The 13012-nt window shown below is 38.3% G+C and overlaps 1 protein-coding gene across 2 annotated transcripts; it reads right to left on the bottom strand.

The window, feature by feature from the left end:
• Window positions 1-5333: 5333 nt before the first annotated feature.
• LOC137039912 (zinc finger protein 214-like) lies at window positions 5334-12925 on the bottom strand. Of its 2 annotated transcripts, none has more exons than XM_067415219.1 (4): window positions 12626-12925; window positions 12161-12291; window positions 11255-11435; window positions 5334-7443 (listed from the first exon to the last, which is right to left on the bottom strand). In XM_067415219.1, exons 3-4 carry the CDS (start codon window positions 11301-11303, stop codon window positions 6653-6655), a joined length of 840 nt encoding a protein of 279 aa, XP_067271320.1. In that variant the 5' UTR covers window positions 11304-11435; window positions 12161-12291; window positions 12626-12925; the 3' UTR covers window positions 5334-6652. The 2 variants fall into 2 exon arrangements, with proteins under 2 accessions (XP_067271320.1, XP_067271321.1); XM_067415220.1 differs by lacking the exon at window positions 12626-12925 and adding an exon at window positions 12472-12487 and having other exon boundaries at window positions 12161-12208.
• Between the last annotated feature and the right edge of the window lie 87 nt (window positions 12926-13012).

The raw sequence follows: 13012 nt of genomic DNA, 5'->3' as shown, positions 1-13012 counted from the left end.
TTGTTTTCTCGTGATCACGAGTTTCATTCTGAAATACTGCACAGGCACCCAGAGTCTACAGTTGCTGTAGCAACGAACACAACTTTCACGGGCATCTGATCAATGGATAATAAACCGTGCCATCTTTCAGCAAAATCTTTGCTTCACTTAATACACATTTTATTTGTGTAATTAACATGTTTAAATGATCAAAAGAGAAGGATCCTTCAGAAGGATGGCAGATTATTCTGTTCTATTCTAAAAATCGTTTAGTTTCGATTCAGCCCATTTTATTTTCCTCATTCGTTATTAGTATCCTTCCTTCTAGCCTTTATTCCATTAAAAAGCGGTGCAGTAGCCTACTCCATATTTCTAAAAACAAACAAACTTTTAATCCAGTTATTACAGTCTCGTACAAAATACAATCGTTTTAATTGCACATTATCACTGATTTAAATTAGGCTGCAATGCATCTTTACATGGGCTATACATCACATCTAGGCGATACATTGAGTGACACAATCTGGCAAACTAACGGTTATTTAGGCTGCTGATTAAAATGGCATTTTAATGCACAAAAAGGTGCAAATAGAACAGTGAAATCAAAATGAGTTTAACAGTAAGTTTAGTAACGCACCAAACGCTATTATAGCAAACTAATCACATTAGACCATTCAGTTATATTAATTGCCTAATGCACACAGTACTGCACAAATTATAGTGATCACGAAAGGTCTTCAACGCGTTCAATCTGGACCAGTACAACACATGGTGGATAGGCTATACCGCACCCCATCAGTTAATTGGTTCTATACTGCCACCTCGTGGCGCAGTTGTGTAACTTAGAAAATATGAACTCGTGATCACGACAAAACAACTTTTGTTTTCTCGAGATCACGAGTTATTTTCTCGTGATCACGAGAAAACAACTTTCGTTATCTTGAGATCACGAGAAAATTAACTCGTGATCACGACATAACACAGAAAAAAAATATTATCCATGGCCGTTCAGGGCTTCCGTACAATCGCAGACTTGTAAACGTATAAAAAACAAAACTGTCCAAATTGGCACCTCACGAAACAGACTTCTGAGGCAGTGTAATGGTTTAATGATCTACAGCAAAATACAGTGAGCTTTGGCGAAAACAAATATTTAATATCTACATTAATAATTTCCCGCTACAAGTTTCAGCCGATATTAAGAACTATTAAATATTTGATAAGCCACGCTACCTAAAATATTAGCATTTTAAAAACATGCAATAGTGCTATAATTTTTTTTATATATATATATATACTGTTTTTACTCAAACTACACCTACTTAACCAAAGTTATTTAAAGAAAATAACTCGCAATCGCAGACTTGTAAACGTATAAAAAACAAAACTGTCCAAATTGTTGGAAACATAATTGTGAACCAGATAATCAGAGAACATATCAGATAATACTTATTTTGACCTTTAGATATTCAAGTTTCTCAAACCTTGTTCCGACCCTTATGCGTTCCTTTCTTCTGTTAAAAATTAATTAAGATATTATGAAGATTGTTGGTAAGCAAACAGTTGACAGAAGCCATTGACTGCCATAGTAGGGGAAAAATTCTGTGGAACTCGATGGCTACCATAAACGGGTTACCAACATTTTTCAAAATATCTTGTGTGTTCAACAGACGAAAGAAACTCATGCAGGTTTGGAACAGAAGGGTGAGTAAGTTAAGGGAATTGTCATGTTCAGATGAACTCTCTCTTTGAGACTTTTCCTACTACAAGCCCTAAATCTGATGAACTGCTTTCTATCCTTACTGTTCTTCAGCCTCATGAATTAAGATCAGGAATAAACACCAACCTCTTTGTTCTTCAGTGTGTGTGTGTTCTGGATCTCTCGTGTTCTCACTGTCCTTCAATAAACTCCGTCTTTGCATATTTCAGCTCTTCCTGATGGTCTGATTCTCGTCTTCACTTGTAGGCTGATGGGAATATTCCAGCATTTATTGGTGAATTGCAGTAGGAGGAGCAGATCTGACAAAATCAAGTAATTTGTTTAATTATTTTAATTAATACACACTTTAATTATAACTAAATAAATTTATATGAATTCACAAATTCTACCTCTTTTTATTTCTAAGAATTTCATCCACACACTTTTTCCTGCAAATCTTACCTATAATTAACATATAGGCAAATATTTATAAGACAAGCACAATAATTAACATATACCAAATATAATGTAAGACTAAAAAAACTAGAAAATAACTTTAAAAATTACACATTTGCAAGAATGAAATGAAATAAATGCTGTTATGAAACTTAACTTTATCTTGTAGATAGCTGATCATGGCGCTTTCTTAAGGCTGTTGACACCAATAAAATGAGCTTAATGTGGCCATTTACGGATCTGAAGACATTGGCATAATGAATGAGGTGAAAACAGGATCTACTGACATAAAATAGAGGCTTTGCAGCTTCTCTGACAAAAATTATGATGAGCCATATTCTATCAATACACACAGAATTTGCTGCTAGAAACAGAATATAAGTGCTGTAATATTGCTATTATTTCACTCAAATGATACAGAAAAATAGCAGTAATATAAAGACAGACACTACTTTAAACAATCTTAATTTGTCCATATGACTCTACAGTTATTTTCCTAATAACTACATAAAGTAATTAGATTGTTAACATCTTACCGTTTTGTATGAGAAGAGAAAAAATCATACCACCACCTTTAAAAATAACAGTTTTAGTTAACAGCGGCAAACCCGATGAAAACCTTTCAGAAATGACTCCGCATTTAAGAAATGCGATAATAAAGACGTCATCACCGCGGGGCGAAATAACCGGTAATTATCAAAAACACACCAAATACTGTATAAAACAGCAAAACATATCAGCATACACAAACAAAAATAAGGGTAAAACTGATGTAGACAGACATTTCATTCAAACTCAGTCATGTGAAATATATTTTATTAGGCATTTTATTTAAAAGCTTTATGGAGAAATTTAAAACACAGAAAGCCACAAAAGCAATCTTCATAATATTGCTTTTAGATTCAAGCTAAATTATAAATTTATTATTTATGCAAAGAGAATCAGCAAACAATAAAAATGGACAGCAAAAGTTTAATACTTGGTGAAGCAAATACACAAAGTAAAAGTAGATACAAACGACATCGATCTATTGACTAACAGGATAGCAAAGCATCTCAAGTACCCCTTTTCCACCAGAATGAACCGGGTGCTAGTTCGGAGCCAGTGCTAGTCAGTTCTAAGTTGGTTCGACTTGAGAGCCTTCTAAGAACCGTTTTCTTTTCCACATGCTAAGAGCCACAACAGAGCCAGGTCTTACGTCATACCAGAGTCCTGCACGGGTCCATCCCAGACCCGATCCCTGCCCGCAATAAATCACACACGCTAAAATCATTCCAATTAAAATGCTTTATTTTTTTTAATATTGCACTTCTCTCAACATCAACAGCATCATGAATGGGCTAAAGAAACAGGCTAAAGTGCCTTTATAGACTCGTTGTCAACAATTTTATATACTTCACTCACCAACTTGACTTTTACTTCATCCATTGCTTATCCTGCAACGCTCGCTCCATCTGGGCTACGAGTGGCATCAACAAAAGTCACAGCGGTGGTGACGTGATGGATCAAATGGCAAATAGTTGTTGCGTGTATGTGTAATGGTAAATTGGACATAGAAATTGTAATACAGTATGTTTGGGGGGGAAGAAGGACGACCGGATCGTTTTGATCGTTTTTCGAGAACCGGCGAACATTTAAAAGACTTAACCAAACAAAGCGAAAGTAACGCGGCCCCTCACGGACATCTGCCACGCACACACATAATAAAACAAACACAACTCAACGTCAAATCCAGGTCTGGTGATCTCTCGTCCTTATATGCCGCCGAGCTCCCTCGTGAGAGGATTTGAGACCGGTGTGGCTCACAGGTGACACTCATTCGCCATCACGCCCCGGTCTCGCTCGCTCCTCCGCCTTGCCACAGCACAGAAAAATATTGCACATATTTTTCATCCGCGCTTCTACCCGCTCGCACGGAATTAATCATCCGCCCGCGTATTTTATAATTTATGTCACAATCCACCTGTTTTAGCCACTTTTATGCCCGCGGGTACCCGACCCGTTGCAGGACTCTACTGCTAGCGAGGCAGCGGGAAACACACACACACACAATTTCCAGGTGTGTTCTATCTAATGCATTGACGCTGCGCAGACCAACCCACATATGATATCCAAATACTGCGCGAGCGATTCAAAAGCATAAGGGGTCGTTGGCGCTCGCTCTACTTTGATGTCATACGCAATCAGTCTGCACAGCGCGCGCCGATGCATCTCGAACAAGCCTTCCCTCAGTGGCCCATGGCTTTATGATCCTACATCAGCATTAAAACGCCGCAAATCCAACGCATTTGTGCAGCTCTCCATGATTTTTATAGACGGAGATTACAATCCAGCAGCTGTTAGCTTGATTAGCTGCTATTGAAAAAATGGCGGTCACAGGTTTGTGTTCATCTTGTTGATCACGGTAACGCCGCCCCCAGCCGGTGACGCAAGCGGTTCTTACTTCTAGCCCAGCAATGTTTTGGTGTTACTTAAGAACCACTTTTCCTGGCTCAGAGCTGGTGCTTTGGCTGTGGAAACACAAAGAACCGATTTGAAACTAGGCTCTGGCTCCGATTTAGCACCAGCACTGCCTTGGTGGAAAAGGGGTAAAGAAGGACAGTTGCAAAGCTACATGACAGAAAATCTTATATCTTTTTTCTAAACACATTATAAGAATATCTAGTTGGTTTACAACAACAAAGAACAAGTAAAATCAGCCTCTTCTTCAGCTTCTTAAACGAGAACAGTTCGAATCCTTCTACTTTCCTTCATAAACGTGTCAACAAAGAATAATATACAAGAACTCAATCTTTGAGTTGATGTGAATCTCACATTTGAAACTGCTGGTCTTGAACTTTATTCACTGTGACAAATTTAGATGATGTTTCTTTGTCCTGTCGGTCATTGTGGCTGGTTAGGACAGATTTAGGGGTTGTTTACATGATAGTGTTGGGCAATGTCTACCAAACTGGAATCAGACGATGTTTACAGTGAAACATTGCGATGGACGATGACATTGAGAGGTTGCGTGTGAGAGTTAAGCTCCACTAATGTGGCACACGTCTGGATAAAGAGAGAACGTGCACGGAGCTGAAAGAGCTTGAATAAAGTGCGTTTGGCTTTAGATAAAACTACTAGAGGATATAGCGCTGAAATATCATTACCACAAACGATCGTATGTGGTCGTATGTTTTGACGCTTCCCTCACTTCAACTAGAAAATGGTGCTATCGTTGTGTCTCGTGGTCCGGATGGAAACATGTTGGGGGGTGCTAGGGTCTGCCATTTGAATATCATTGATTTCGTTCACATAAAACATCCAGTAGTCTATAATTTCTTTATAAAATCTTTAGTGTTTAAATTGTCTTGATTGAGGCCATGTCCACACTAATACGCTTTAATTTGAAAACGTATATTTTTCTCTCCGTCCACACTGAGACAGCGTTTTAAGTCAATGAAAACGTCTCGTTTTGAAAACGCTCTCCAAAGCGGATAAATTTGAAAACGCCGTCTTCGCGTCGTAGTGTGGACTCTGTGAAAACGGAGGCTTTTAAATACGATGACGCATTTTTAGCCATGTGATGCAGTCATATGACCAATTCAGCCAAGATGGTGAACGACATTGTACAGCAGTTGTTTTGTTTGCTTTCTGTTTTGACAGCCTTGTTAAATAATAATGTCAGTTTGTACATACTGTTAAAAAAACTCTCGACATTGCCGCAAAATTTCAAAGAATACATAAACGAGTAGCGGAAATGACGGAAGTCGAAGCGTCTTGGATTTGCTCATGCGCAGTACAGGGAATAAAGCGTTTTCAGACGATTCAGTGTAGATTAACATTTTTTGGAAAACGATTGAAAATGATAGTGTGGACGCGGAGCGTTTTTAGATGAAAACTCCGTTTTTATTTATTTTTATTTAGTGTAGACGTAGCCTGAATGTAATTTTTATTGTGACCGGGAACAACATTACTTGTGGGGTGGGTTGTGGGCAGGGAAATCATAATACAGGCTCAACATTGTGATGTCTCAGCCATTGGCGATGGACGATGGCATTGTCTATCAGCCCAATCCTATTACATGACCCCGTTTTTAACTAAAAGCGGAAAACTTATATTGTGTTTTGGTCATTCGCTTACATGACAAAAGCGTTTTGAAGGCCTAAAACTAACTTTATACCGTCTAATAATACCGTCATCACCTCTGTGTAAACTACAAAAACGTGAATCTGTGAAAAATTCATGCACATGCATATTATGTGTTCAGTCTATAGGCGGTTAGTTGCATCACATTCTACTGGCCTGGCAGCAGAATAGAGTGTTTTTAGTCATTTTCACAGATCTGTGTGAACAGGGATCGTTTTGATAACATTGTCACCTGTATGTGCAAACACACAAAGGAAAAACATTACGTTTTTAGTACATTGTAGTTGTGTAAACATACCGACAAACTGATGAGATTTTACCTCGATAGTATTATCGTGTCTCGTTTGGTGAGGATGTGGCTTGATAATTGAAAGTGCTGGATCTGAAGATGAACTACTTACTGTGATTATTTTTCGTATGACTGTGTAGAGCAGATGATTGATTGAAACACTTCCCACATGCAGTGCAGTGATACGGTTTCTCTCCAGTGTGGATCCTCTCGTGAGCTTTCAAGGTTCCTGACTGATTGAATCTCTTGTCGCAGTGTGAACACTTGTAAGGTTTCTCTCCAGTGTGGATCCTCTGGTGTAGATTCAAATGCCCAGCTCTAACAAAACTCTTCCCGCACTCAAAGCACACATACGTTTTTTCACCAGTATGTATTTTCTGATGTAGTTTTAAACAGTGCAGCAGTGAAAATCTCTTACCGCACAAAGAACATGAATGCGGCTTCTCCTGTGAATGAACAGTCAGGTGGATCTTCAGGCCTGAAGCCCTCAAAAACGTCTTGCCACATTGATCACATTGATGCAGTTTCTCTCCAGTGTGGATTTTCATGTGTTCCTTAAGGGTTCCTTGTTGTGTGAAACTCATTCCACACTGATCACATGTGAACGGTTTCTCTCCAGTGTGGATCATCATGTGAACCTTGAAACTCCTTTTGTGTGTGAAACTCTTCCCACACTCATCACATGTGAACGGTTTCTCTCCGGTGTGCATCCTCATGTGAACCTGAAGATTATTTTTGCAAATGAAACTCTTCCCACATTGACTGCAGGAGAAAAATTTCTTGTCTCTTCTTTTCAGTAAAGAAGTACTTTGAGTCTGTGAGCGAGTTTCTTCTTCGGTTTTGACATGATGATGTTTCTCGCCATCTTCACTCTCCTCATTCTCCAGCATAATGTCTGAGATTAAAGGAAGAAAGTTGCATTTTAAAGGGGTGATGAATTGAGAAATCAACTTTCCATATAAAAGGTCATGGTAATACAAGAATATCCTCCAAGTTTCAGAGCTGAAAACTTAATTGTTAGTCAAAGAAAAGCTTTTATAGACACCAGGCCCAGAAAACGATCATGTGCCGCATCTTGACGTCATCGTGTGGCGAAACACGCCTCTACAGAATAATAAGCGTGTCTAATTCAGTAGCCCCGCCCACTGACTCGTCTAATTCAGTAGCCTCACCCACCAACTTGTCTAATTGAGTAGCCCCGCCCAGATACCGCTAAAAAGATGGGTCTCGATCCGCTTCCCAACGAACTCTGGTGCGGTGCGATTGATATATGAACGCAACACGGACCAAAGACATGTAAACGACATGTCAGTTAATGAGCGAAGGCTTGTGGTACCATCACAGAGAGGCATGAAATCCCTCTCCAGAACTTTTTCTTTCATTGTTCCTGGTTGGTGGAACGATCTTCCGTCCTACATACACACAACAGAATCACTCGCTTCATTCAAAAGACAGGTAAAAACTCATCTCTTCCATGAGCACTTAATCTTACATATAAAAAAATAATTAAAAAAAACGAACAAAAACTCTTCCTCCTCTATTTCTCTTTTCTTCTTCCCTTTTCTGGTTTTTGCTACTCTGAGCAGTGTACAAATCTTGGTATTTGGGGCACTTTTTGTGTTTCTTCGCCTCTTCTTGACGGATCGCTTCCTGTACTCCTGAGTTGTAAGTCGCTTTGGATAAAAGCATCTGCTAAACTGCCAAAAAACAGACGTAATGTCACAAGATGCGAGGCATAGTCAGCTGATTTGAAGACGAGGAAAGATCAGTGTATCCAAAATGAGTAACATTAACGTTAGAGGGCAATCGTGGAGCAACGAGGAAGTGCCTCATCAATATGGTCCGACGAGCATGTTTCGAAAATGCTAGAAGAAATGCACAAAAAGCAAACCTGGTTCTTCTCATCAAAGGACCTGTGTTGCCTATTATTAGCAGGTACAGGTACAGTGAATGTTTTGATTTTATGAGCTCTTCATGAGTTCTCAGCTGGTAAAAATAATGCCATATGTACACGCATAAAATGATGGCGTTTAATCCAGCACTCAGCATTGTTTTGAATGTGCGGTAAGCGAGCTCCTACGTCATATAAGCCGACCAATCAGGTTGTGAGTGTCTCCCGATGCCTTTGGTTCAAAGTTTGGTTCAGTAACTTTAGGTTCACTGTTAAAAATGGTAGTGTGAACACTAAGGGTGCGTTCACACTTGTAGTTCGGTTCGTTTGGTTAGTTTGGTCCGGACCAAAAAACAAAAACAAACATAATAGTCCTGGTCCGCTTAGCGTTCACACGGGCATTTTTGACAGCGCACCTAAAGTTACCGAACCAAAGGCACAGGGAGACGCTCACAACCTGATTGGTCGGTTTATATGACGTAGGAGCTCGTTTACCGAACATGCAAAACAATGCTGTGTGCGGATTACACGCGCGGGCATTTTATGCGTGTACATATGGCATTATTTTTTACCAGAGAACTCATGAAGAGCTCATGAAATGTTCAGAACAACACTGTGTGCTGGATTAAACGCGATCATTTTATGCGTGTACATATGGCATTATTTTTACCCGCTGAGAGCTCATGAAGAGCTCATAAAATGTTCAAAACATTCAAAACAGCAGCAGGATTTCCTCCGTTGTGCAAAAGAGACGGCCGTTCTGTCGTTTGTACCTGCTAATAATGGGCAACACAGGAACTTAATGAGAAGAGCCAGGTATGCTTTTTGCGTGTTTTTTCTAGCATTTTCGAAACATGCTCGTCGGACCAAATATTGATGAGGCTCTTCCTCGTTGCTCTACGTTTGCCCTCTAACGTTAAAGTTACTCATTTTGGATAACGTACACCGATCTTTCCGCGTCGTCAAATCAGCTGACTATGCGTGGCATCTTGTGACATTATACGTCCGGTTTTTGGTCCGTTTACATGTCTTTGGTCCGTGTTGCGTTCATATATCAATCGAACCGCACCAGAGTTCGTTTGGAAGCGGACCGAGACCCGTCTTTTTAGCGGTCTCGGTCCGCTTGTTTGGTGCGCACCAGAGTTCGGGTGGCAGCGTTCACATATGTTCAAATGAACCGCACTAACCGAGCAACCGCACCAGGGTTCGTTTTAATCCAACCAAACATGACAAGTGTGAACGCACACTAAGCGGACCAGGACTATATGTTTTGTTTCTGTTTTTTGGTCCGGACCCAACGAACCAAACTAACCGCACTACAAGTGTGAACGTGCTTGGAAACTGTCCTGTAAACGAATATGAACCATAAATCAGGTCATACTAATAACAAGATGATGATAAACAATTTGAATATTTACAAATCACGAGTTATGAGACGACCCGCGCATCACTCAGGGCTATCATGGTTGTCATGTCAACAAATGCACACGCGCATCCCCTGATGTAGGATGACAGTAGTAGAGGACAATACTGTCTCCCAACTGTAGGGGGACCCTGAGAGCAAAAGTTACCTAGTGCTGCTTTAAATATTTTGTTGACTTGTGCACTTACATTTTCACATTATATTATATTTTACATTATATTATAAAAAATATTAAATTATATTGAATGGGCAGTGTCATTGTGTAGAATATCAGTTATGTCATACCCACATTACCCTAAATTTCACAGAAACCATGGAAACACCAAAGGCTCTTTAATCTTATTCTATTTTATTACACTTGAGCATTTGTTTGGATGCTTTTATCAACAGAAAATGTATAATTTTTATTTTGCTCAACCCAGTTAGACTTCTTTGAATCTCGTTTTCTTGATTTACGGCGAGTAAAAGTTTTGTACCTCAGAGACAACACTATTTTGTCGAGTGGCTAACATTGCATAATCAGAAAGCGCTTTATTTGTAGAAACAGTAATACCACATTTTTGTACATCATACAATACGTTTTAAAATAATTGCGTGCCATTTAGCAAGATGTCTAGTCCAGATTTTTTTAATATGTAATGCTAATAGCAGGGGTGTGACGAGACACTTAGGTCAGGAGACGAGAAACGAGAACAAGACTTTTGCACAGTATTTTTAAGAAATCCTCAATGGCAAAATTCATGATTGGAAAAATAGTCTCCAGGTGCATTTTGAAATGACAGTTTTAATTGAAGTACTCTCTCAATATTTAAAGTGCAAACAGGGACCACAGCTAGAAGGTGGTTACAACTACACAGCCCATCGTAAGATAGCTTTGGTATTGGGAGACAGGCTATTGAATGTAGCCAAATTTGCACAAAATCAGAGAGTTTGCATTTACTTTTGCTTTAGATTTGTGATCTTATGTACTCTATGTATAGGGAGCAGCTGTGCTGAGCATGCATTCTACAGGATAGCACCATGTCTACACCGGATGTGACGGTGCAACAAAAGACAAAATAAACAATTATAATCAGGGATGTTGTCTACACCGGATCCGGCACAATGCGACACAACAAATCTATGACACTAAACTGATGCCTTTTATGATTGTACTGACATGAAGAACAAATGCATTGCAACAGTTGCTTTGACGCATCCAGTGTAGACAACATCACTGATTCCATTCATCAACATGATTTCTGCCTAAGTAGCATTTTTGATTATGTTTCATCGGCTGTGTAGGTGAAGACAACACCTCCCATGATTCCACGCTCATTCAGTGTCATCAAGCGACGACTTCTAGTGGCAAAGCTTACATACTTAAATGAAAGATCAGGAATAAACACCAACCTCTTTGTTCTTCAGTGCATTTCATTCTGCCGTGTTCTGGATCTCTCATTCTCTCACTGTCCTTCAATAAACTCCTATCTTTGTAGATTTCAACTCTTCCTGTTGGTCTGATGCTTCACTCGTAGGCTGATGGAAATATTCCAGCATTTATTGGTGATTGGCAGTGGGAGGAGCAGCAGATCTGACAAAAACAAGAAGAAATCACTTACTGAGTTTATGTTTTTAAACTAATTCACAGACAGATGTTGCGCATTTATGTTCACATATCCAGCTTTTATATAACTTTTAGAGAAATTAATCTCAAAGATCTTTATGTGAATTCACAAGTTCTACTTTTTTACTTTCTAAGAATTTCATCCACACTTTAATCCTACATTTATCTTACCTCTCATTAATATACTGGCATATAATTAAAGAAAAGTGAGTGGAACAACTGATACCAAATACAAACAACAGAATAATAGAGAAAATAAAAATTTGCAAGAAACTAATAACACACCAATTGAGTTTGCCCTAACTACTTTTTTTGTTTTATTTGTATATGGAACATGGTTTATTACACATAAATTCAATAAATGCTGTTATGAAACTTATGAATTCACAAATTCTACCTCTTTTTTCCCCTAAGAATTACATAAACCCCTTTTCCTGCATATCTACCTATCAATAATATATAGGCGATATTTATTTAAAAAAAATAAACAAGTACAATGATATTACCAGATACCAAGTATAATTTAAGAATAAAAAATTAAACAATAATTATAACTAAATAAAAAATTACACATTTGCTAGAAACAACTAACCTGCCAATTGAGTTTCACACAATGGTTTGTTTTAGTTTGTGTTTCATATGAAACATGGTTCATCACAGATTAATGAAATAAATGCTGTTATGACACTTACCAGTATCTTGTAGATGTCTCAATAACTGATCATGTCGTTTTCTTAAGTCTGTTGACACCAATAAAATGAGCTTAATGTGGCAATTTACGGATCCGAAGACATCAGCATAATGAATGAGGTGAAAACAGGATCTATTGACATGAAATAAAGACTGGTATTTTATTAGATATTATTTTTCATATACCGAACAATTGCAGAAAGATAGACTATGACACCAATATTTAACAAACAACGCAATTTGTCGATATAAATCTAAATACAGTTCTAATTCCTAATTACTACATGCATAACAAAGCAGCTCGCTCGTATACCGTTCTGTGAGAAACCGATTTCTTAAGCGTTTTAGATAGCAGACACACGAATAGCGCCGAACATGATGGAAACTATTCAGAAAATGACCACGTAATTATTTTATTTTAAGTGTGTAAAGTGTAATTTACAACACAAAAAGCCTGAACTGTTTACCTCAGAAGACTCGACTGACGCGTGAATGATGGCGTCATCACCGCGAGACGAGATCAACGGTAGGTTATCAAAAATAACAAAATAAAATACTGTATAAAACGGCACAATATCGACAAAACACACACACACGACTGAGATCGAATGAGACGCCCGTCTGTCTACATCACTAACTTATAAGGGGTTATATTAGGAACTATAGGCATTTAAAAGTTTGAAAAAAAAAAAAAAAAAGTCAACCACAAAGCCATCATACTATTTGAATGGCTTATAAATTAAATTTGAAACTAAACAGATTCAATATTTATTCTTAATGCAAGAATAATACATATAAAATAAAAATGGATATTAAAAGTTAACTAGGGAAGCATATACAATGTGTAAACAAAT

This window comes from Pseudorasbora parva, chromosome 14, assembly GCF_024679245.1.
Source record: "Pseudorasbora parva isolate DD20220531a chromosome 14, ASM2467924v1, whole genome shotgun sequence".
NCBI classification, from domain to species: domain Eukaryota; kingdom Metazoa; phylum Chordata; class Actinopteri; order Cypriniformes; family Gobionidae; genus Pseudorasbora; species Pseudorasbora parva.
The sequence above is the reverse complement of the archived record's forward strand: the minus strand, read 5'-3'. Positions and strand labels throughout refer to the sequence as shown.